Source organism: Protobothrops mucrosquamatus, unplaced genomic scaffold, assembly GCF_001527695.2.
Source record: "Protobothrops mucrosquamatus isolate PMUCROS unplaced genomic scaffold, P.Mucros_1.0 scaffold_178, whole genome shotgun sequence".
NCBI classification, from domain to species: Eukaryota; Metazoa; Chordata; class Lepidosauria; order Squamata; family Viperidae; genus Protobothrops; species Protobothrops mucrosquamatus.
The window spans coordinates 4,788-31,481 of record NW_015386254.1 but is presented as its reverse complement, the minus strand read 5'-3'; the positions used below and the strand labels follow the sequence as shown (position 1 = coordinate 31,481).

At 37.0% G+C, this 26,694-nt stretch overlaps 1 protein-coding gene across 1 annotated transcript in view; it reads left to right on the top strand.

Moving 5' to 3' along the window:
* The window catches only part of KIF21A (kinesin family member 21A), a 111,947-nt gene extending 90,258 nt beyond the window's left edge, over window positions 1–21,689 (top strand). Inside the window, exons 27-36 of the mRNA XM_015823446.1 lie at window positions 511–624; window positions 1,103–1,231; window positions 3,283–3,321; window positions 6,069–6,202; window positions 11,296–11,476; window positions 13,806–13,970; window positions 14,962–15,079; window positions 16,322–16,492; window positions 17,831–18,030; window positions 20,229–21,689. Coding sequence (XP_015678932.1) covers window positions 511–624; window positions 1,103–1,231; window positions 3,283–3,321; window positions 6,069–6,202; window positions 11,296–11,476; window positions 13,806–13,970; window positions 14,962–15,079; window positions 16,322–16,492; window positions 17,831–18,030; window positions 20,229–20,322 — 1,345 coding nt within the window. The 3' untranslated portion in view covers window positions 20,323–21,689. The remainder of the gene's footprint in view (window positions 1–510; window positions 625–1,102; window positions 1,232–3,282; window positions 3,322–6,068; window positions 6,203–11,295; window positions 11,477–13,805; window positions 13,971–14,961; window positions 15,080–16,321; window positions 16,493–17,830; window positions 18,031–20,228) is intronic.
* The last annotated feature ends 5,005 nt before the right edge of the window (window positions 21,690–26,694 follow it).

Genomic DNA, 26,694 nt, shown 5'->3' with positions numbered 1-26,694 from the left:
TTGATATGATACCTTTAAGAATAATGTATGCCAGGGGTAGGCAACCTTGGCTCTTTTATGACTCGTGGACTTCAATTCCCAGAATTCCTGAGCCAGCATGGCTCAGTTTGGAAACCTCTCCCTTTCCCCTCAGCATGGCTGGCTCAGGAATTCTGGGAGTTGAAGTCCACGAGTCCTAAAAGAGCCAAAGTTGCCTACCCCTGATGTATGCGTTTCCATTCAAGTGCATCCGCCCCTGGAAACTGCTTATCCTTACATACATACATACATACATACATACATACATACATACATACATACATACATACATACATACATACAGTTAGTTGAGTTATGCTGCCTATCCATTCTGAGTGGATTATAATAGTATATGAAAAAATCTACAGTTACAATATTTTTTAAAAACCTGGTGATGCTCTGTAAACTAACTTCAGCAAAACTCTACTGATAATCGCAGTCATCAAATTATGATTGTCTACCCAAGTATTCTTTTTTTTTTTGTTACGACAGGTCCAAACAGTTATCATCTCCAACAGAAAAAAAAATGCCAGAAGCTTCACCTGTATCAAAGAGAAAAAGCTATGATAAATCTGCAGATAAGCCAAAGTCAAAAGAACAAAAACAGTAAGATTGCTGTACTTCAAATGTTGATTTTATTGATTGTGTTGTACAAAATTGAAAGTGATTTTGCTTTGTCGAAGAAGCTGCCTTTGTAACTCTACTTCTGCCTCTCACTTAATGGCACACTGAAAAGCAGTGTGTAAACTTCATTAATATTGACTATTTATTATTGAGGGTTCTCAATCTTGAAACAACGTTTTCCATTGTAGAGCTCTCATATTTACATTTTTCTTTCTTTCCATAGCCTTTAATTTGTTTTAAGGTGTTATACTGCCCTCTCGTGGTGGTATGTTTTATAATCTTTATGTTCTACCAGAGGAGCTTGCGGTAAACATTACTAAATTAAGCAAGCAGAACATCAGTGACCTATTCCCTAGCCTACTTTCTTAATTTTAACCTCTTTATTTCATTTGCTTTTTGTTTGTTTTGTTTTTTGTTTTTATTTACAATTGGTTTTTAATGTTTAATTTTTTTCTTGTAGCTCAGATTCTGGAACCTCAGAGGCTAGTCTGTCACCTCCTCCTTCCCCACCAAGCCGGCCCCGTAATGAACTGAATGTTTTTAGCCGTCTTACTGTTGCTCAGGGAAGCCCATCAGTTCAGAAGGATAAGTAAGTCACAAAGACCCAACTCCCCACAGCAGCCATGGTACCCAAAGCGCATGTGAGCCTGCTACAGAGCTTCCGAATGCTTTGGCTATGGCCATCTCATGCTAGAGCTAAAAAAATATAGTCCATTTGTTGCTTCCACACTCTTAAAATATGACATTCCTACTTACATAAACATTTCCTGCTGAAATGTACATAAATTTATACTTATGCCTGCGTAAAATCATTTTTCTCGTGCCCTCCGAATAGCCAGTTTTTCATTTAATGTTTTTCAAGCATGGGAATACCCTGTGAGTTTCTCTGCTGTTGAATGGTGCAGTGTCAGCATTCATATAATTATTGCATTGCAATATAAGTGGATTAACAGGCAATCTGCACTCTCATTTGCCTGAAACCACACTTTGAGGGTAAAGGAAGAACTGGAAATATCAACTAGAGGAAATGTCAGTACTTCCTTTGTGTAGTATTTATTTTTTCAGTGGTAGCAGTTTGAATTCATCCAGATTCTTTATTGCAAATGTGCTGCACTTTCAGAGTTAATATATTATGCTTAACTTTATGTTTTTGGCAGTAGTGTTGTAGGCCTTTTTTTCTTTATTTCTTATCTGGTCTTTCTATACCTTTGTTTTTAATATCTTCCTCCCCTCCCAAATCTCTGATTGCTATACATGTTTCTAACAGTTCTTACAATCCACTGAGATCTTTTAGCCTATGTTTGGAGCTATTTTATACTAGCGAAAAGAATGAGCAATTCTCTATAGTGTTAATTATTGAAATTGGACATAGAGGTATATAAGAACTATTGGTCTGCTTTGAGCTTTCATAATTCAGAGTTCAACTGATAGATTGTATTGAGGAATGCAGTATCTTCAATTGTTAAAAGTGCACTGATGTAGTATTCTTTAACGCTGGGCTATTTTTAAAAGATTACAAGCATATGACTCCGCTGACATGGTTCCGAAAGAAATAACTTTTCAAAGAACTTTGAGGCTTAATTACCTTAAAGAATCCTTTAATGGGTTACATAATCCGGCACGAACAAAGGAAAGCCAAAGACTGAAACACCCCCCCATCCTAGCTCTCACGACAAGCACAACTCCCTCCCTCCTTTCACAGTCATCAATCATATGCTCCAATTAAACAGAGGTGTGAATCTTCCTCTCGTCTCATCTCTGTTATTACAGACTGCTGCTGCTTTGACCTTGGCTGTGTTATGCTAAGATAATGTTGTTATTCACAGGCATTCCTCCCCCCTCATCTGGCCCGCAATGCCTGCTTTTGCTCTTGAAGCAATGTGTAGGCTAAATAAGATATGTTTGCTTCTTCACATATGTCAAGCAATAACATCCAATGTTAGCAGACTTGACATCCGGCCCCCCTTAGATGAAGGACAGATCCTGTATAGTGAACAAAAGCATAGGTTAAGAGTCATCCTTCGGTTTGGTGGGATTTTTTTATATGTTGATCAATCGGTCAGCTTTCACTTCACTGGATTTCACCCAGGTGGCTTCAGATAACGGGTACCCCTTCCATTGCACTAGGTACTGCAATTTCCCCCTGAAAATTCTAGAATCGAGAATGCGCTTTACTTCGTAGTGGGTTTGTCCCCAGGCATTCTTCCCCCCTGTTGATTTAGAAGAAGAAAACACAAAGGGTTAATCTCTTATCGTCAATTTCAATTTTGACTGTGATTGCAAAACTGATCCCTCCCCCCCTCCCGATGCATATATAATGAACAAAAAGGCAGAAAGCTACATGGCTAAATTCAGTCATTTGATCAAAGCTCTCTCCCACAGCTTTTTAAAAGAATTAAAGAAGCTGGAAATGTCTTGTAGAGAGTCAGTTTGATAGAAGCTCCATTTTTTCCTAGTGAAAAGGGTTTCCTGCATATTCTTTCAGCATTACCAAACCTGGTTAGGCCTGTTTGGGTATAGTTTACACGCTGTTTTTTCTACCTTTTAGTAACAATGCTGTTTCTCCCCCCCCCCCTCTTCTTTCTTTACTTTGATGATATCTACAATCTTTCTTCATAATCTTACTACTGTTTATTGTAGGTCTGATGAAAGTGATTCTTCTCTGTCGGAGGTACACAGGTACAATGTATTCCTCCTTTCCATCTTCTGGACTCTTAGTGTTATGCTTAATATTTTTACTTGCAGTTCCTAAATTAACTAACTAAACATTTTTGCATGATGTTTTTTATAAAAAATCCCATGCTCCTCAAAATGTTCATATGTCTCTTGGATCATTTTATTTTCTGAAGCATTCTTCTGCTTGATTTAAAATATATATATATATCTCCAGCATGTGCACTAATTTTCTCTTTGGAAATCATGTCCGGGTGTTGTGCCTGTTTTTACTTACGTCTTTTTCTCTCTTAATCTTTTAATAAACTCATGGCAAACATTCTCAATTTGCTTTGTTGAAAGTGACAAGCTCCAATGAACTACGTAGGAAAGACATGTTTTCATTTTACATTCACTACAGTTCTTGAATCTTAAAGATGCTAAAAGCAGCCGATCTGTAAGGGAAATCTGTGTCATCAGAGTAAAGGAAATAGAAATTATCATTAATCAAACAGAGCATTTGTCCTTCTTAAACCTTAAGCACAGGACAAAAATAACCCCTGCCACCAATTCTCAATACATACAGGAGACTAGGATATAACTAAAAGTCGAAGGAATTGTGAATCAGCATGTTGCAAATTAGAAATTTTTATAAGAATTTTCTTCAACTGCCTGTATTTAAGTTGTGCTTTCATTTATATATGAACAGAATGAAGTAACAAGTAATATTTTTCAGATAACAGAACATTTCGAATACTTAGAATTCTTCTGATTCTAATCGTTTCTTCATTGTTACTGAGAGTGTCCATGTCTTGGCACGTAGACCTCTATTTCTGCTATGTATTTATAGCCCATATGGACAGATTCCTGGCACATTTAATTCCTTTTTTTTAATGGAATGAATATCAGCTTAACTTGTTTTTATTTTATTGGAAATTTCTTATACAACATAACAATATTTTTTTCTTGAACAGTTTCTATCATCCTTGCTTATATGATATTCCTGCAAGTTTTTATTTACACACAAAGCACCTATATTTGAAAAGTACAAAGAGTCTAAATCATTTATTATTTAAACATCCCAATTTGTTAGAAATAGAATAGTTTGAAGGCTCTATCAGTTTATTAACACTAAGTTTTTCCTGTGGTATTTATTGTCTTTTTCTTGGTACAACAATTATGGTTATAAGCAGATATAAAACTATACATGCTTCAATTATATTCCACTTTTCTAATCTATAACTTATACAGTAGAAAGATTTTTGATATTTTCTAAGTCTTCATTTAATCGATATAATCTTTCTTTTATTATATATATTATACATTAGCATCTTAATATATAAGATCTTTCAGATCTGTTATAGATCTATTCAGTTTGATTCTACAGAGTATAGGAATATTGACTTCTGTACTTCTTCGCTTTATAATTTAGTTTTCAGGTTTCACATCTTGAAAAAGTACTATTCAATTGGCTCTGCTTCAGTATAATCTCAAGGATGGTGATTTGCTGATGGATGTGAGATTCGAAATATGTATCTGATACATCATTAAACTTACTCATTTTCCTGAATCCAACAATAAATGTTGTCTGCTTGTTTACAGAAGTTTATAAATCTCCCATCCCCTTGAGGCAAATTTGATTACCTGGAAAAGTCCATGGTATTTTCTTAAGTGTCTTTGGAGAAGTGGTTTGCCATTGCCTTCTGAAATGCTTTTTCAGCTTGCCACACTAAATTAGAGTCTTGGGATTGCTTCAAAATGTTTAATCCAAGTACTAACCAAACCTAATGCTGCCTAATTTGTTATGGGGCCATGCAAGTGTAGATGTGCTTCACATTTGCTGAAAAAGGTTCTTTGATCCAGGAGAGTAATTTCCTTCGAAACTCCCCTGCTGCACCTCAACTGCTATTTTCTGGATTTCTGGATCAGAGTTTAATGCTTATAAGGCTATAGAAAGTTGAAGAATCTTTCAAGTCATCTCTCTTTCTGAGAGGGGCTTGTTCCAAGAACCTTCTGTCTATAGGCACAACACAATGGAGGAAATTGAAATCTTTCATAAATTGTTTGGGAAATCATCCAAAGATCATTCAGTGGAAATCATCCAAAGATCATTCATTTAGTAGTGTATGTGTGTACAATCATGAACAAAACTGGCAAAGTATATATGTATGAACATGGGTCTACTCACACATAATATAGGCTATAATTAGGTAAAGGGCACTATGAGGAAATATATTTGCCATCTCCCCTTCATTTTTTAACTAATTAAAAAATGCTAGCAAATATTTTTTGGAATAATTTGATCTTCCTTAGCATAGAATGTGGATTTGGATAAGTAAATAGACTGGATATAGGAAACATACTGCCCTGTTTTGGTATAATCCAAACTCTGATTTGGCCATAAAGTTTTTTTTTAATCTCTTTCTCTCTCTTAGCAATTAGCTAAGTACAGTACTTAAACCCGCCCATTGTGCTGGAAGATAATATCTGTAAATATGTGTGCAGCTCAGAACTCTTTGGTCCAAGCTAACCCTTTCCACTGCTGTTCTTTTGGCCAATAAATACAGGTTGGGGAAAATTCACTTGATCAGAGAGCAAGTGTATGTCCTGTTACATAGCCACAGCAGAGTATAAATTCATAGATGCTCTATTAACAGATTCTTAATCTATATCTTCATGAAAGATTTTCACTAATGCAGCGCTAGGTGGCTGGAATAGTAAAATCTGATTAAAATGACTACAATGACTAATGTATGCTTCTTTTTCCCATTTAGAGGCATAATCAACCCTTTTTCTTCAAAATGTGTCCGACCTTCCCTAGTTCAATGTATCTATATTGCTGAAGGTCATACGAAGGCTGTGCTTTGTGTTGATTCTACTGATGATCTTCTCTTCACTGGATCAAAAGGTTTGATGGGTTTCCATTGTGTTTATGTAGCTTTCTGAAGTTTGCTTTCAGTATTGATGGTGTTACCAATGGATAATGAACTGTCCTAAGAACAACATGTTACATTTTAAGTCTGTGTGAATCCATTTATTTCATTTTAATTGAAGATTTGAGAGTCAAATCAAGGAAGCATATTAGTTTGCAATTCAAGATTCAAGGGCAAACTGATTCAGTTTGGAGCAATGTCAAATTTGGATGAAAAAAATAGCTGCAGGGTATAATGGGAAAGCATCAAAATATCAGCCTGATTTTTTTGGACAGGACAAGATAACAATAATGGGGATAATAAAACTTTTAGAGAACTGTATCTATAAACTGTGTATCTTCAAGAGAGTCACAACAATAATGGCAACAGGGATGAGGAATTAACAACACTGAAAGCTCCAAATTGCTTGCAAAAAGACTAGTTCAAATGATTAATACAAAAAGTGTCCTACTCTAATTGAATTTCTTTTTTTACAAAGCTTGTGTAAAAAGCTATTTTTCATTTATTTTTTTTCTAAGGTGCCAGGCTGAGCATAGCACTTAATTATGGCCATTATCTTTTTATGATAGGTGGGTTTTGCTGCCACTGATCATCAGCTTTTTTAGAACATCAAGATACAGATAGTCCTAACTTAACAACAGTTCATTTAGTGACCGTTCAAAGTTACAACATCACTGAAAAAAGTGACTTATGACCATTTTTCACACTTATGACCGTTGCAGCATCCCCATGGTCATGTGATCAAAATTCAGACACTTGGCAACTGACTCATATTTATGACAGTTGCAGTGTCCTGGGATCATGTGATCGCCTTTCACGACCTTATGACAAGGAAAGTCAATGGGGAAGCCAGATTGACTTGACAACCATGTTACTAACTTAACTGCAGTGATTCACTTAACAAATGGGGCAAGAAAAATCATAAAATGGGGCAAAACTCACTTAACAAATGTCTCACTTACCAACAAACTTTGGCCTCAATTGTGGTCATAAGTCGAGGACTACCTGTAGTTAATACAGCTGTTTTGCAAATTTGGCTGGCTGTTCTTAGAGAAGGCTCACTATACCAGGCCAAGGAAGGAACCTTGGAGAAACGTGGCTGTTTTGAAGGAAATACCATTGCGTTAGTCTTGTAGAGTAGTAGGGCTTTGCTGCTTCTTATCCTGGTTTTGGAGGGGAGCAGGAACATTGCAAGAGTATGTTGATAAGCTTGTCTTATCTTGGGAAGTACCCTTTCATCAGTAGCAGAACCTAGTTATGTCTTTGGATAATTGACAGAATTAGCAGAGGCAACAGAAACAAGCTGGTACAATGGGAAACATTGCCAGAGAGAGAGAGAGAGATAACCTACAGAGAAAAAAGCTGGCACTGAATAAATGCAGTTTGTAGCCTAGTTAATTACTATTCTTAAACACAGTAAATGTTGGGCCATTGCCTGGACATATTAGTGTAGCATTTGGTTGCTCAATGTTGAGAGACTTCAGTTGGCTACTGTGGTGCAGAAATTAAAAGTATGACCCAAGAGTAAATATTGGAGTCTCTTAAGTTCATATTCAAAATGCAGAGGACAGAGTTGAATTCCCAGATTTGTTGGATAAAGGAGCACAAAAGCATAACGTTCTATTAACATAAGAGAAATCAAGGTTTGTAGTTGGTTGTATTAAAGACTTTGAAATAGTCATCGCATCCCAAATCAATGTTAGTCTCGACTCTCCAAAATAACTCAAGAGCAGAATTTGATGAGATGATTAAATTAATTGGCTGGCATCTTATGCGTTAGAAAGCCCATAGTTCCAATTATATCTTCTTCTGCCTGTCCCATTCTTCATATTCTCTGGCGTACACATGTATGCTGTTAAAAAATCCTTGCATGTCATTTTTTTCCATACATCAGATTTTTGTCACACACATGTCACAATGGTGGTTACACATTTTGCACCCGTTGACTTGCCTGACCTAGAAATCTCCTGCATGCGGAAATAAAGCTGCCACAACATATATTACCAATAACAACTCCAGAACTATGGTTACAACAATGTCACTATGTAGTAAGTGTTGCATAACTAGAACAAAGCCATCAAATTAGCAAACCACTTTGGAAAAACTGCAAAGCACTTCATAGTTACTTGGTTGAATTTGTTGCTCTGAATCATGGATTGTTATGATGGAGCAAATTAATAGAAGCTTCATTGAATAGAAGCTTTGTTTCACTGTTACATTTATCATATAGGAAGCAGCTCTACCACAAAATCAGTGTCTGTCTTTCCTTGTTTCTTTGCTATTTAACTTGCTACTTCATTCCTAATTTCCTTGCTATCCACATCCCCACCCTATACACCTACTCAGCTTCACAATTCATTTAAAAAAGATAACTACTAAAAAGAAGACAGACAATAGATGGGAAAATGCAATTAACAAAAAGCCTATCCCAAAATAATGAGCAAGCTTTCCGTGTTGTGTCTCTTATTTGTTTGGATGTTATGTTAAGCGAAGTGAAAAAAGAAAAGGTCCTTTTTCAATCTCAGAATGACGAGTGTGATGTTCTAGCAGACTTAATTAAATTTATTTCATCAGAGAATATTTGTAACATCTATAAGGCTGCCCAACTCAAACAATGTGACTCAAGGCGTCAGACAGTATAAAAACAAATAACAAATAAAATGTACCACCACTATATATTAATGTGAAAGATGGTGGCGGGATGATGAGTGTTGTAAACCACAAAATACACAATACAGAATATGGAATGACAGAGTTGGAAGGGAGTTTGGAGATCTGCTAATCCAAATCCCTGCTTAAGCAGTGGCCCTATTCAATTCCAGACAAATAATTCCTTCTATCTGGGCTAAAGCCCCAGTTCTAGCTGAAGAAAAGTAGGCCCAAAGCATAATGCTGCCACCATTATGCTTCACTGTGAGTATGGTGTACTGTTGGTGATACACAGTGCTGGTTTTGTGCCAAAACCATCAGTCCATAGCACATTTTCCCACGTGTTTTTGTCAGAGTTGGTATAGGTTTTGTAACAGGCCTGGATGTTTCACTTTGTAAGAAAAGGCTTCTGTCTTTCCACCCTACCCCATAAACCAAACATGTTAAGAGTATGGGATATCTTTTGTCATATGTAGTGAACAACCAGTACTTGCCAGAAATTCCTGCAGCTCCTTTATGCTGTAGGCCTCTTGGCAGCCTCTTGGACCAGTTTTCTTTTTGTATTTCATCAGTTTTGGAGGGACATCCAGTATTTGGTAATATGACTGTTGTGCCATATTTTGCCACTTGTTGATGACTGTCCTCACAGTGTTCCATGATAGATCCAATGCCTTGGAAATTTTTTGTAACCGTCTCCTGACTGATACTTTCCAGCAATCAGATCCCTTTGATACTTTGTCAACTCTTTGCAGTCCATGGCTTTTGCTACAAGAGGCAATTGAGCAAATGTCTGAAAAATCCTTTAGAACAGTTATTTATCATCAGTTTGAATGTGATTGGTTAATTCTGAACACAGCCACATCTCTGCTTATAGGAGTGCGTGAACATTTATGCAGCCGCATTATTCTACCTTTTTATTGTTACTTTCCCCCTAAAAGATTGAATTGAATTGAATTGTACAGCTTATATGTTATATGAAAGGTGAAAAGAATTCTGAAGTGATTAACTTGGTCTTATTTTTTTAGATCTCAAAAATCTGACATTTTAACGGGCCTGTATAGATTTTTTTATATCCACTTTAAAACCACTTCTGACAACAGGTAGATCATTCAGCTGGGCACTTTTCTAGTTAACTATATACTTTCTGGAGAGCTTGAAAAGAATCGCCTGCATTTCAGATCCCCAGGCTTCTGATGTGCAGAACTAATTTGCCAATTTTAAGACGTCAACTCACTCTCCTTTTTAGTTCTATTAATATTAGAAGTATTTTGCCAGTGAATTGGCCTTTTCATTTGACTGTATTTTGTTAGCAAAGCAGTACAACTGCTAAAGTTCTCCAGAGCTTCTTGAAAGCTAACTGTCAATGCTGCTAACATCGGATGTTCTTGCTTTGACAACATATGGAGATGTAGCCATTTTCCCTTACTTTATGTTTTACTCTTAGGGTTAGAATTAGATGATACTGGGGGGGAGGAGGAATGTGCATGGGAGATTAGTTAGACATAACAATACTGTATAAGGGTGAGAACCAAGGCTGTTAGTAATAAGAGATGATAAGAAATGGCTGTTGAAGAACTGGTGGGAAAGCCAGCATTTCAAACTAATTGGAGAATGTAATTTATGACTCTTAATTAGAGGAGGGAATTGTGCTTTGATACTATGTGCTCAGGGGAAGGGAATTCAGATTTTGGCTTGGCCTATGTACGTGCTGATGTTATGCTACTCAAATAAAGATTCTTTAAGGTAAACAATGCCTCAAAGTTCTTTGAAGAGTTTCATCTGTCGGAACCATGACACTAACCACAATAAATAGTTGCCTCTGGTAGAATAGTTTGGATGTGATCCCCAGGACACATGTTTTGCTGGAAATGTTGCATTTCCTTATCAGTTATTTACAGGCATTTGTGGATTGATTTTTATTTTTTGATACAATCCTCTTCTGTAGGGGTACTCCTTTTAAGCATACAAAGCGAGTCTGTATTCCATGTCTGATAACTTATTGTTAGGTTATTGTAGTGTGATGCACGTGAAATTTCTTTTGAAATAACTTGAAAATTCAGTTGCTATAAAATATCATTATAGGATGTTGCAGTTAAAATATCCTTTTGACATCTAGCCAAAGAATCCTACTTTCCATTTTTTTTAATTGAAAATATTATTGTCTGCTCTCAATTTTAATATTTCTTCACAAAGAATTTTTGCTGCCTATGTGTTTGTTCCTTTGCTAGTGCTAGTTGATTTTTTTGAGCAACTTTTAAAGACAATTATTAGATATTGATTTGTATCTTTTACCTATATTTAGGTAATTTGTGAAAATAGCAATTCATTAGGAAGCAACAAATAAACTGAAGGTGTGAATGCCTGTATTGTGCAAAATAATCTAGCATGTTTTATTTGTTGTATTTTTTTTTCTTTTTAGATCGCACTTGTAAAGTATGGAATTTGGTTACTGGACAAGAAATCATGTCTCTGAGTGGTCATCCTAACAACGTTGTATCTGTAAAATACTGTAATTATACTAGTTTGGTGTTCACAGTCTCAACATCTTATATTAAGGTGTGGGACATCCGCGATTCTGCTAAATGTATCCGAACATTAACGTAAGTTGGGACTCTAAAAAGCAAAGATGTAAATTTACAACATTAATAGATTTTGCAGTAAGTGCCAAGACAACTGTAATTATGCAGAATATACAGGCTCAAAAGAGCTATTTTATTTTCTTTCACTTTTGGGTAAATTTCACTGAGCTGGCAAATTGAAAAATTACTTTTTTTATTTATAAATTTTATTGGTTTTTAAAACATAAATCACATAACAGTCGATTAACAGTGTGTTTGCTTAGTTTACATTTGTAAGGAAAGATCGTTAACAACTGATTTTTATAATTCGTAATCCATATTTTCCAACAAATGTTTCTTTTTCTCTTAAATATTCTCTCTGGTGGGCCGCGTCATCTATATTCTAAATTTTCATTTAATATTTTCAATATGAATCAGAGTTTTTCCGTCTATTTTTCCCCAACCAATTGTACAATTTATTCCAGATTTCATAATAATCTGTTTCACTCTTATCCTTAAGTTCTAATGTCAACCTATCCATTTCCGCACAGGATAAAATCTTATTTATTACTTCTTCTTCTGAGGGTGTCTCATTATCCTTCCATCTCTGTGCAAAGGCTAATCTTGCTGCTGTTAGCATGTGTAATAATAGGTATAGGGATTCTTTATTGTATCTATCCTTAGTGATACCCAGCAGAAAGAGTTCTGGTTTTAGCCCAGTGTTCTGCATTAGTATGTCTTCTAACCACTGTTTTATCAAATGCCAAAATTTTTGTATTTTTGAACATTCCCACTACATATGATAGTAGGTCCCTAGTGATTCTTTACATTTCCAAGTCATGTCTCTGAGTGGTCATCCTAACAACGTTGTATCTGTAAAATACTGTAATTATACTAGTTTGATGTTCACAGTCTCAACATCTTATATTAAGGTGTGGGACATCCGCGATTCTGCTAAATGTATCCGAACATTAACGTAAGTTGGGACTCTAAAAAGCAAAGATGTAAATTTACAACATTAATAGATTTTGCAGTAAGTGCCAAGACAATTGTAATTATGCAGAATATACAGGCTCAAAAGAGCTATTTTATTTTCTTTCACTTTTGGGTAAATCTCACTGAGCTGGCAAATCGAAAAATTACTTGTAAGGTATGCTGTCTAAGGAAAAAATAAGGCCCTGATGCGGTATGAGAAAAGAGAAAAAAGAAATTCAAACTTCTGCTGGTGGGGAGCTCTACATTAAACACTGTAAACAACAGCGAAAAAATGATTAAAGTTGTAAAAAGAGAAGTATGTAATTTCTCTTCTGATTTTTCTTATACTGCATCAGCCTCTGAATCCAAGTACATTTTGAAAGTCTTATCAAAGTCAGGGCAGTTGGTCTTTATTTCGGCCAGATTTACAGTGTTTCTCAACCTTGACAATTTTAAGGCATGTGGACTTCAACTCCCAGAATTCCACAGCCAGCATTGCTGGCTGTGGAATTCTGGGAGTTGAAGTCCACATGCCTTAAAATTGTCAAGGTTGAGAAACACTGGGCCAGAAGCATTTCTCATCTTTTCAACTAGAGAGTTCAGGGCATCACAAATCATAGAAGAAGCCACCAAATTAGGCCTCTTCTATCTCAAAGGGAAGAGAGAATCAATTCACATTTAGATTGAGCCTCAATGTCTACCTGATTAGAACACTGAATGTTAGCAAGATGTGTGATAAATATACATTATTTTTCATATTTTTTTTTCAATTGTATATAGCTGCCCTCTCATTGGTGGACTAGGTGGCATACAATAAACAAAACAAATCTTAAATAACCCTTAAAACAATTAATATAAAATATAAATCAGATCATGGGAGAATGCACTCAAATCTCACATAGAATGCAACCATCTTGTGGGCTAGTTGCATTATTGTTTTCGTTATTGCTTGTATGCTTCCCAGAGTCACTTTTAGTGAGAAGGGCAGTTTTATAAATGTGTTAATTGAATAAATAAATTGGAAGCTTTCCATTTAAACCAGTGTCTATCAACCCATCATCTTATTATGTTCAGCAATGGACAGATAAAACTGCGTAATGATGCAGTGGTTAAAATGCAGTACTGCAGGCTACTTCTGCTGACTGCCAGCTGCCAGCAGTTCGGCAGTTCAATTCTCACCAGCTCAAGGTTGACTTAGCCTTCCATTCTTCCGAAGTCAGTAAATGAGGACCCAGATTGTTCGGGACAATATGCTGACTCTGTAAACCGCTTAGAGAGGAATATAAAGCATTGTGAAGCAGTATATAAGTCTAAATGCTATTGCTATTAGCACACATTCTTTTTAAAATCTAATCCAATCTTGTCTTGTTTTGTTCTTTTCCCTTATAAAATGTAGATCTTCAGGCCAGGCAATGCCAGGGGACGTTTGCTCTGGAAATACCAATAGAACGGTTACAATTCCAGCTGGTGAGAACCAGATAAATCAGATTGCCTTAAATCCAACAGGCACTTTTCTATATGCAGCTGCAGGAAATGTGGTCAGAATGTGGGACCTGAAGAGGTAATATTTCCAAATTATGTACTGACCACGCTAGAACATTGTGATATCTGGTGCCAAAATGAATTGGCAGCTGCATTAGATTTCTTCAGTTTGGAAACTAGCAAGGATTAGTCACTAACAGTTGAGTCCCTTATCATTAAATATTTTTGTAGTGAGTACCCTGATGTATCATCATTTCTTCCCATGGCTCAAGTATTGAATTGCAAATGCAATTGCAATGACCTTGGTCACCATGGTGACAATATACGAGCGTGGTAACTATATGTAAGAGTATGGTGACTATTTTCTTGGAAAAATAAAGGACAAACCTGAAAAAAGGTTTGTCCTTTATTTTTCTTTGCAAAGAGAAAAGTTTATCCTTTTTGCTTTACAAAGGGAAAAGTCAAAGAACAAAGCCAAGAAAGATGCAAATTCTAATAAAATTATGTAAAACATAGAATATTTCAATTTATTTTAGAAAGACAATTCAGTTTCCATATTTTTCACATGAATAAAGGACAGAAGTGAGTTTTCGAAATATAAACTAAGGGACAACCTTCTGATGTAAAGGACTGTCCTTTAAAATAAAGTTTGTGTAGTCACTATATATGAGTAGAACTCTTGATTTTATTCCCAAAGCCACCATTCCTTCATAGTGATACCCAAAAAACATCTGCTGAGGTGCAGGCTGACTCTATCAGTCTGTACCTTTACCTCCAAGTAAACACATTAAATGCTTTATCAACTATTCTTGTGGAAATATCTTGGTGCCTGCAGATACTCAAGAGGCCAGGAATTCCTCAAAGCAGGCAGACAGAAGTGTACAGCTGTGCGTGACTCATATCTTCAACAAATACTGTAGATCCAGACAGATGTTACACTTGTTCGATGATTTGCATTGGCCTAACATTAATATAGTTCTGAAAAAAATTTAGTTGAGACGGTTTGTTTGGTTTTGAAATAATGAAGTTCTTTTATGTCTCAAAAGTTCCATCTTTTGCTATTCTTCTAGATTTCAGTCTACAGGAAAACTAACTGGTCACTTGGGCCCAGTTATGTGCCTCACAGTAGATCGTATTTCTAATGGACAAGATCTCATAATTACTGGCTCCAAGGACCATTATATAAAGGTAACCTCTCATGCATTTGTTAAACAATCATATGAAAGTAAACTTCTAGAATGAATTTTCTCTGTTTCTCTCCTTACAAGATTTGGAGAGATACTTGTATGAAACTATTTAAACGATCAGTTTGTGGAATTCAGCGGAGTGGAGTGCATTATCAACCTGTCTTTTACAGTTGAAAGGCTTGTCAGGCTGACATTTTCCAAGCACATTTATGTATGAAAAATCTTCATTTTTTCTTTACATTTATATAGCAACCCATTTCATATATATATGGCTCTGTTGTATAAAAAGAACTATACAACAATTAAAAACCAAAAAATATATAAAATGATAATTAAAAAACATAGTAAAATACCTAAAACCCACAGGATAAAGTCATCCGAATAATCAGTACTGCAACTGCACTGACTCCATTGTGGATCTACGTGCCCATTGACAAATCTGTCTTCAGAGCCTTGCGAAAAGCCAACGAGATCAGGTCCAATCTGATCTCAGGTGGAGGGGGTGATGTTCCAAAAGTGGGGGCAGCCATGGCAAAAATAACTTTCTTCCTGGGTCTCTCCAGAGAACATTCCCTGGTTGACAGGAATCTAAAAGGGTTCAACTTTTCATGGATTTTGTTTGGATGTTTGAGAGTAAAATATGTAGTTCGGTGTTACATTTTTAATGAAAACAATATTTTCTGTCCACATTTTCATATATAAAGACCCTTAACTTCATAGTCTCATGCCTGGATAAATATGTATAAGATCACAATCCTAATCAATCCCCAATAATTGCTGCTACTTAAAAATATTTTAAAATGTTGCCACTGACATATTGCATAATTAGTATGTGGACAAGTAATAGTTAAACCATGGTTTAATTTTTGAATAGAATACTGCTATTCAGCAGGTTAATTATTGTTACTCTGTTGCTCATTTGATTATTGATAGAAGCAGAAATGCTTGAAGTCCATTCCTTGAGATACAATGGTAGTGAAATAATTTTAGTAATGGGACTTATCAAAAATATAAATAAAATTAATCAGGCTTTGTGATTGCTGACTGCCCATGTTATTTGAACTCACAAAAAAATTCAAAACAGATAATAATTACTACTAATACATCATCCCAAATTTTCAAGAGATTGTTAAAAGACTAATGTATATTCATTAAGAATAACGGATGCATTTCCTCATACATGTTTGCTTAATTGCTAGCCAAAACAATTCTGCAGATATAAAAGTGTATTCTCCCATTCCAGATGTTCGATATAACTGAAGGAGCTCTTGGAACTGTAAGCCCTACACACAACTTTGAACCTCCTCATTATGATGGCATTGAAGCACTTACTATTATGGGTGATAATCTTTTTAGTGGATCCAGAGATAATGGAATTAAAAAATGGGACTTGGCTCAAAAAGACCTAATTCAGGTAATATTAAAGCACAAAACGCATTAGGATATAAGAGCTGTTGTCAAAATTATTATTAGAAAAATTATAACTAAAAGCCAACATGGGTTTGTCAAAAACAGATCATGTCAGGCAAACCTCTTTGACAAAGTAACCTCATTAATGGTTCAGGTATGGACATAGTTTACTTAGATGTCAGTAAGGCATTTGACAAAATAGACCACAACCTATTTCTTGGTGAGATAAAACAATGTGGGATAGACAGTACTATCCACCAGACCATTATTGGCTGAACAACCACATTCAACATGTAGCCCTCATTGAAACCACCTCTACACGGAGGAAGCGTGCAGTTGGGAAGCCCAAGGTTCATAAATGATCTAGATAAGGGGATAGAAAGGGAATTTCATCAGATTTGTAGACAACAATAACCTGGGGGGAATAGCCAACACTTTAAAAGATAGGCCCTAAATTCAGAAGGATCATAACAGACTTGAACACTGGGCCCTATCCAACAAAATGAGAAAATGAGGTCCTACACTTAGGCAAGAAAAACCAAATCCACAGGTATAGAATAGGTGGTACCTGGCTCAACAGCAGTAATGGAAGAGGGATCTAGGTGCCCTAGTAGTGGACAGCCAGTTAAGTATGAGCCAGCAGTGTGCTGAAGTTGCGAAAACTATGCAGTTGTAGGCTGCATCAGCAGAAGGATAATAACAAGATCATATGAAGTGTTAGTACCACTTGCCAATTAGCACTGGTAAGACCACATTTGGAATTTTGGGGGAATTGCTGTTCGAAAAAGTGAAAGCTGTTGAAGCAACTACAGATAGTCCTCGACTTGCAGCCATTCATTTAGCGACTATTCAGAGTTACAACAGCACTGAAAAAAGTGACTTTACAACCTGCCCTTGGCACTTAACGACAGCCATAGCATCCCCCTAGTCGGATGATCAGAATCTGGGCACTTGGCAACCAACATTATTTACGACAGTTGAAGCATCTGAGATCACCTGATCACCATTTGTGACCTTCCCAGTCATATTCCGACAAGCAAAGTCAAGGAAGGGAAACCAGATTCACTTAATGACTGCATGATTCACTTAACTGTGGTGATTAGCATAACGATCATGGCAAAAAGGGTCTTAAAATTGTGCACAACTTACTTAACAACTGCCTTGCTTAACAACAAAAGTTGTGGTCTCAGTTGTGGTCATACATTGAGGACTATCTGTAATAGAATGCACATTATTTTGGTTTGTGCATCCAATTATCTTCCAGGTTGTATTTTCTAAAACAGTTTTGTCCCTAGTTATAGGTACTGCCATTTTTCTGCTTGAACTTGTGTTTTCTTTTCAGCAAGTTCCTAATGCTCATAAGGATTGGGTTTGCGCTCTTGGTGTCGTCCCTGATTCCTCTGTGCTGTTGAGCGGCTGCCGAGGAGGCATTCTGAAGCTATGGAGTGGAGACACATTTGCCCCAATCAGTGAACTAAAAGGACACGATAGTCCTATTAATGCCATCTGCTCCAATTCCAGCCAGATTTTTACTGCATCTGAGTGAGTTATTTTTATGTTCTGTAGTTATACAGGTAGACCATAGCCTATTTCTTGGTAAGATAGAAAACTGTGGGACAGACAGAACCACCAACAGATGGATTCATAACTGGCCAACCAACCACATTGAACATGGAGTCTTCAGTGGAACTAAATCTATGTAGAGGAAAATACGCATTGGGGTACCTCAAGGTTTTGTCTTGGGCCCAGTACTCTTCAACATCTTCATAAACAATTTAGATGAGACGATAGAAGGGAAACTCATCAAATTTGCAGACATCACCAAGCCAACACTTTAGAACAGACCTGGGCTTTTTACAGCCCACGGGCTCTATCCTGCTGTTTGGCTGGGTGGGCAGCAGCGGCAGCCCTACACAACAGACTTAGTTTCTCATGTGGTCTCTTGGGGAAGTAAATTGGCCATCCCTGCTTTAGAAGATAGACTCAAGATCCAGCAGTATCTTGACAGACTTAAGCAGACTAGGCCCTATATCTAACAATATGCAATTCAGTGGTGAGAAAAGTCTTCAAGAAAAACCAAATGCACAGGTAGTAGTACATGGCTCAACAGCAGTAACTAGCAGGGTCCTAGTAGACAACCACTTAAGTATGAATTAGCAGTGTGCTGCAGCTACCCAAAAACCAATGCAGTCCTAGGATGTATGAACAGAAGGATAGTATCAAGGTCACGTGAAATATTAGTACTGCTTCATACTGCACTAGTAAGATCACATTTCGAACACTGCATCCAGTTTTCATCACCATGATACAAAAAAGATGTTGAGACTCTAGAGCGCAGAGGAGAGCAACAAAGATAATTAGGGGGCTGGAGGCTAAAACATACAATGAATGGTTATGGGAATTGAGTATCTCTAGCCTAGTATAATAATATTAATAACAACAACAACAACTGTCTTCCAATATTTGAGAGGCTGTCACAACGAAGAGGGAATCTACCTATTCATCAAAGCACCAGAGGGCAGGACAAGAAATAATGAATGGGAGCTTATCAAAGAGACATCCAACCTAGAAATAAGTAGAATTTTCCTGACAGAAAAAATAACCAATAGAACAACTTGCCTTCAGAAGTTGGGGGTGCTCCATCAATATCGTTTTTAAGACGATATTGGACAGTCATTTGTCTAGAATCTAGACAAATATAGGAAACTAGGAATCCAGAGCAGGAGTTGGACTAGACCACCTCCAAGGTCCCTTCCAGTTCTGTTATTTTGTATTTTTGTAAGGTATTTTATTATACTTATTCTGTTTGTTTAGGTAGGCTGTGCTGCGAAATTTGATAGGAATGGAGATTGACTTGAATTGAAAACTCCTTTGGGGTCAGCAGCCTTTTAGAATACTGCTCTCCCCTAAATATATTCCCTAAAATTTCACATAGCAGAGCTGATATGCCACTAAAATTTTCTAAAATGTGTCAGCCTCAAAATTTTCTAACATTTTAATTTATTGGGGATACTGAGTTGGAAGGGTCTGTGGAAGTCTTCTAGCTGAAGCAGGAAACCCTATACCATTTCAGAAAAGTGGGCTGTCCTGTCTCTTCTTAAAAGCCACTAGTGATGAAGCACCCACAACTTCTAAAAACCAGCCGTTCCACTGATTAATTGTTCTCACTGTTAAGAAATTTCTCCTTAATAATAGGTTGCTTCTCTCCTTGATTAATCTCCATTCATTGTTTCTTGTTTTGCCTTCTGGTGCTTTGGAAAATAGGTTGACCTCTCTCTTCTTTGTGGCAGCACCTCAAATATTGGCGTTTGGGGGGCTGGTGAATTGCCAACTTCGGGGTTATTTTTTTAGGTTAAAAATATAACGGCCACACTGTCTGGAAATCCTTCCACGAGTTCCATTACACCTAAGAGGTTTCCCTTTGGGGAGTGCTGGATAAACTGGTAGTTTTAGAATTAGATTCTAAAGATTCACTTCCTTCATAACACTACTTGGTGTGCTTCAAATTTTGCATATTTGTGGTGAAATTACCAATGAATAACATATATGGTTCCTTCTCTTTTAAAAAAACATCACCATAAAGGAAAATATTCCAGTGGAGAAGACTTATTGCTGTACTGTATAAATATTTACTTTATAAAGAACAGTAATCTCTTTCAATTAGAGGCTAGCTTAATTTAATTGAACATTTAATTAATGTTTCTTTTTCATCCTCTTTAAATGTTAAAAATGTTTTGCAGTGATCGAACTGTGAAAATCTGGAAAGTTCCCAGCAGTCTAGATGGACAGATCTCTGATCCAGGTGATACAAGTGAAGATATTGCCAGTAATTGAACTGAACTGAGTTGCACTGCTAGACATCTCAAGCTATGGTGATAAGCTTTGCTCTCACTGAAGTTGCCCTGCATTTATAGGCAAATGGTAGTACCTGAAAGAATTCTTAATTGTTCTACTGTTAGGCATTTGTATTCTGCTAAAAACTGCTGCCCTTAAGAGCTGCCTTATGTACTGCGTTCATAATGTTGGTTTTATATATATCTTTGTCTGGGTTTGTGTGAATGCTTGTTCTAACATATAATGGCATAATTTGAGTGTATAAATAAGACTTTGCAAAATTAAACTGGATATCTGTGATCTTGAATGGTGGTCTGAAAACTGTAGTCTGGAATGTGAAGTTGCCCCTATGTACCTCACATTGACCCTTCTGTGGAATGAAACTTCACAATTATCCAAAATATACCTGTATATTTTATCTCATTTCCAAAGCTTTTAACAGAAGACAAAGGAGGGGTCCTAATAAGCTTACTTGAATTTTGCTGCTGTATGAAATATTAAAACTGGAGTGTCAGTAAACTGAGAGAGATTACTGCCCTTGACGGTTGCTGTTTCCAGACTGAGGGCTCCTGACATTATAAATCAAAAGAAATCATGCAACTAATAAATCTTAATGTTTATTCCCATTAAAAGAAAAAGATGGCAGTCATCATGGGAAAATATGGGATGACTGGAAATTCAAAATCTAGGAGTCCAGTGTCTGGATTTCATCTTGGTAAATTGTTGAGGCAGGATAGTTGCATAATAAAAACCTGGAAGCATCCTATAATCTGCTAGCAATGAATGTTACATAACCCTGTACTTTTATTGACCAAAGTAGTGCACCTAGGTCTACTCCATGCTCAGGACTAAAAACTAAAATGCTAGGGCTTTGGCCTACCGCAGTATTCATAGACAAATACCTTGGTGTTTTTTTTCCATATGGAGTGCTTTTAATCTCATGTTTTAAAGGTTTGTTTTCTTTTAAGCTAATTTGATATGCTGCTAAATACATTTAAGTCTGTGAACCTTGAAAGATACTTAACAGAATTGTACCAACGGTATCAAGAAAGACTGTAAATATGTGAGTTAGAGAGAGAGAGAGAGAGAGAGAGAGAGAGAGAGAGAGAGAGAGAGAGAGAGAGAGACACTGGGGTTCCTGAGTGAATTTTAAAAATGTTGTAGTGTGTGCAGACTGGGAGACATGTATAATTTATCCAGATGTTCAGGATCTTAATTTGTAAATTCAGCTATTTTTAAAAGTTTAGAATAATTTTCAAGAACAATGTTTTATGGTTTTATTGGGTATAATGATGGAGAAGATGAGCTTATATATGTATAGCTTAAAGTAGTCCATTGCTTAAATTAAAGAACACCACATAACTGAATGCACACTATTTGTCATTGATTTTTGTTTACTCCACTTCCCCCGCCCCATACCCGCCAGGGAAGCATTTTTTAATAGCGTTCATAGTAACAACTGCACTGTGCATTAGGTTCTCGTAATATTGTTGGTTGAATCTAAAAAATTTCCTAAGAAAGGATCAAAGGTTACACTCGCTAACTAGCTCATAATCCAGTAGTTGGATGCTATTACTCACCGTTCTCTTGCTTTGTTATTCTGAATGGATTTTTAAAGCATGAGCTGTTACACTGAAAACGTGTGAAGAGATGCTTCATGAAATGTCCCTCGTTGAAGCAGCCATATCTTGACAAGGCTTCTTTGGGGCCTTGTCAATCCACATGCATAGATAGACTATACTTCTACGGGGGTCAAGAATACTTAAACAGCTGTGCGGGCACACAGGACCTGCAGAGCACTTTCAAGAAGAGTTGTTTTTCTCATGTCGTTAAACTTTACAAAGTGCCTTTTGGAATTTTTTTTGTGTAGACAAAACTTTCGCATTGCAGAAAAAAATACAGGCAGCAATAAGGCAGAGCCCAGGCCATCTATTTTTAATCACTAATTTTAAGAGGAAAGGACAGATTTGCTCTCTTCCAATGATGCACTTAACTGGCACAGTTGGAAGTTGGATTATTATGTCATTCACCATATTTCATAGAGCTGATCAGTTTATCGCCTGGACATGTTCCTAAACAAACCCAGTAATGCTTAGAATTATGTGAACACTCTTACATCAGCCACAATTGTAGCCTTAACAGACTCTTGGCTGTTTTGGTTTTCACTTTTTTGTAGCACCCAGAGTAGAGGAAAGACAAGAAGTCAGTACAGCCTCCTTTATAGTAATGGGGAGTACTTTAAAAATGGCTGCCTCAACACAGGGAGTCCTTGACTTACAACCGTTCATTTAGTGACCATTTGAAGTTACAACAGCACTGAAAAAAGTGACTTAGGATTGTTTTTCACACAACCGTTGTAGCATTCCCACGGTCACATGATCAAAAGTCAGACACTTGACAACTGACTTACAGTTATGACAGTTGCAGCGTCTCGGGGTCACACGATCCCCTTTTGCAACCTTATAAGCAAAGTCAATGGAGAAGCCAGAGTCACGTAACAAACGTATTACTAACTTAACAATTACAGTGATTCACTTAACAACTATGGCAAAAAAGATCGTAAAATGGAGCAAAACTCACTTAGCAATAGAAATGTTGGGCTCAATTGCGGTTGTAAGTCGAGGACTACCTGTATCATGAAAGCCATCCCTGACTGCATGCCGCCCTGACACAACGGTGAATTAAGAGAGATTGAATTATAGGGCCAGGGCCAATTATTACAATCTTCAGTAAATGAGGAATGCAAGATTTAAAAGCCAAAAAGATTATATATGCAAATCATTGGACCCCAAATGGAACTGTTATCATTATTCTTTTCTTAAAGGCTTGGAAACTGCAGTACAGTACAGGCAATCCTCAGTTACAACCACAACTGAGCCCCAAATTTTTGTTGCTAAGGGAGACAGACATTTGTTAACTGAATTTTGCTTCATTTTACGACCTTTCTTGCCACATTTGTTAAGTGAATCATTGCAGTTGTTAAGTTAGTAACATGATTGTTAACTGAATCTGGCTTCCCCATTGACTTTGCTTGTCAGAAGGGTGCAAAAAGGGATCCCATGACTCTGGGATACCGCAATTGTCATAAATACGAGTCAGTTACCAATCATTTGAATTTTGATCACGTGATCACGGAGATGTTGCAACGGTCATAAGTGAAAAATGGTCATAAGTCACTTTTTGCAGTGCTGTTGTAACTTTGAACAGTCACTAAATGAACTGTTGTAAGTCAAGGAGTACCTGTATTGCATTCAGAAGCTGGCTGTTTCTGCTTCGTTCCCTTTGCTTTCTTTTCTACCTATGTAATCCCAGCTTTTGACTGGACTACACCAGGGCTAGGCAACCTTGGCTCTTTTATGACTCGTGGACTTCAACTCCCAGAATTCCTGAGCCAGCATGGCTCAGCTTGGAAACCTCTCCTTTTCCCCTCAGCATGGCTGGCTCAGGAATTCTGGGTGTTGAAGTCCACGAGTCATAAAAGAGCCAAGGTTGCCTACCCCTGGACTACACCGAAGAATGGTAAGCAGTATTCCCAGGGCAAACAGATACCCTGTTGTAGATGGTTATTTTAAAAGATTCTTTTAATAAAAAAATAAATTGCTGGCATGCTGCAGATTGCCAACCTCTAGCACCATATCTTCTTTTTTTAAAAAAAAATACTATTTTCCGAATCCCTATGGGCTGCACCATGTTCAAGTACGCAGACAGGAACATTACAGGACTATAAAAACAGGGCTGGCCATAGGCAGAAAGAAATATTGGTAGGAATTATTGAACATAATGCATGAAGCTCTGTTGTCTCAGGGCCAAAATATGATAACACTGATTAAAACGCTGGACTTGGTACTGAGGAGATACAGATTTCAGTCTGCTTTCGAGAATGGAAAATTGCTGGGTGACCCAGGGTCAGACTGTCACTCTTTCAGTCCAGTTTACATCACAGGGTTATTGTGGTGGAGAAAAATGGCTAGAGAAAACACTTTAGATGGCAGTCTCAAAAACGCTTTTTCACGAGGCAACTAGAATTTCTTTTTCCTCTTTGAAGACGTTTCGCTTCTCCTGCAAAAAGCTTCTTCAGCTCTTCTGAAGAGCTGGATAAGTGAGAATCTCCATAGATCTTAAATGGCACTTTGAGCTGTTGAACAATTGGTAGGATATAAATATACAAAGTACCTAGTTTCGTGTTGAGTATTATATAACTAGACATAGGAATTTGTCCCATCTACAGATGTAAGAAATAACTACACCTCTATATAAATAGAAAAAACAAGGATGAAAACCTTGAGTGCATTTGGGTTATTACAAAAGAAAAGGAAATGGCATTGCCATAGGTGTATACATAGGAGTCAAATAGGTGAAACAGCTGAACTTTTTGCTAATAAGTTAGCTAAGGTGTGCATGAAACACACTACAATAGCAATGGGAAACTTTAACTACCTTGAAATCACTTGGGAAACAAACTCTGCTCCAAATGGGAGATCAAAGAGATTCCCTACGAACCTAGCAGACAACTCTATCATCCAAAAAGTAGAAGAGGGAACTAGAGGGTCAGTTCTACTGGACTTAATTCTTACTAACAGAGATGAAATAATATACTTGAAGTTGCTGGAACATTGGGGGAGAGTGACATGTTATGTTGGAATTCAACATAATGTAGGCACAAGTAATAGAATAAAATCAAACTAGTATCTTAAACTTTAAGAGAGCTGATTTCAACAAACTTAGGTAGAACTTTGGAAGAATTCCATGGATGGAAATCTTAAAGGGGAAAATGACTAAGAAGCTTGAGAAACTGAAAAATGAGAATATAAAAGCCCAGCCTAGCATAATACCACTGAGAAAAAAATAATAATGAGACCCCAGATGAAAGCACCATGGTGGCATAATGAACTCTGATAAACAAAGACAAAAAGGACAAGTATAACAAATGGAAAGAGGGATACATATCTAAAACAGAATACTATCATATAGCCCAGCAGCTCCCAATCTTTTTTATATCCCGCACCCCTAGGATGCTTCTGATATATTCTCGCATCCCTTACAAAAGTTCAAAATAACGGCAACAAATTATGCATATACATTATAATTTTGAAAACCCAAGTTTTTGCCCCCCCCCCGGAATATCATCTTGCACCCCTGGTTGGGAACCCCTAATATAGCCCAAACTTGCAAAGATGAAGTCAGGAAAGCCAAGGCTCAGAATGAAGTTAGGCAACAAATATCAAAAATAATAAAAGTTTGAACATGTAAAAAACAAGAAAAGAGTGAAGAAAATGTCTGGGTCACTAATGGGAGCAGATGGTAAAGAAGTGACGGGTAGCAAGGAGAAATGGAACTACTTGATTCATCCTTTGCATCTACAGTGTCTTTACTCGAAAGGAAAAAAACAATAGTGCAACTTATCAACTATCTGAGGGCTGGAGAAGAGCTGATGCGATTCCAATCTTCAAAGGGGGGGGGAGAAATGGATCCAGGAAACTACAGACCAATCATTTTCACTTCAAAACCTAGGAAGGTCCTGGAAAAGATAATCAAGCAACAGATCTGCAGCCACCTAAAAATAAGTAAAGCTTATACTAGAAGCCAATATGGGTTTGTCAAAAACAGATCTTGCTAGATAAACCTTATTGCATTGTTTGAAAAAGTGACTAATGGATCAGGGAAATAACTGTGGACATAGTTTACTTAGATTTCAGTAAGGCATTTGACAACGTAAACCACAATCTACTTCTGATCGGGTAGAAAAATGTGGAATACATAGTATCACAACTGGATGGATTCGTAACTGGCTGACCAATCACACTCAATGTGTAATCCTCAATGGAACTACATCTACATGGAGGGAAGCATGCATGGGGTACCTCAAGGTTCTGTCTTAGGCCTGGTACTTTTTAACAACTTCATGAATGATTTAGATGAGGGAATAGAAGGGGAATTCATTCAAATTACAGATGACTCCAAACGGGAGGGAATAGCCAACACTTAAAAAAATAGGCTCAACGTCCAGAACCTTGACAGACTTGAACACTGGGTCCTATCCAACAAAATGCAAAATGCATAGTAAGGAAAATAAAAGTTTTACACTTTAGTAAGAAAGAAAAATGCACAAGTATAGAATAGGTGGCACCTGGCTCAACATCAGCAACTGTGAGAGGGATCTTGGAGTCTGCTTAAATATGAGCCTGCTACTCACAACGACTTAAGAATGAGCCAGCCATATGTTGCAGCTGCCCAAAAAGCCAATGCAATCCTAGGCTGCATCAATCGAGGGGTAGTATCAAGTTCATGTAAAATGTTAGTACCGCTTCATAGTGTTCTGGTAAGACCACATTTGGAATACTGTGTCCAGTTCTGATCACCATGATACAAAAA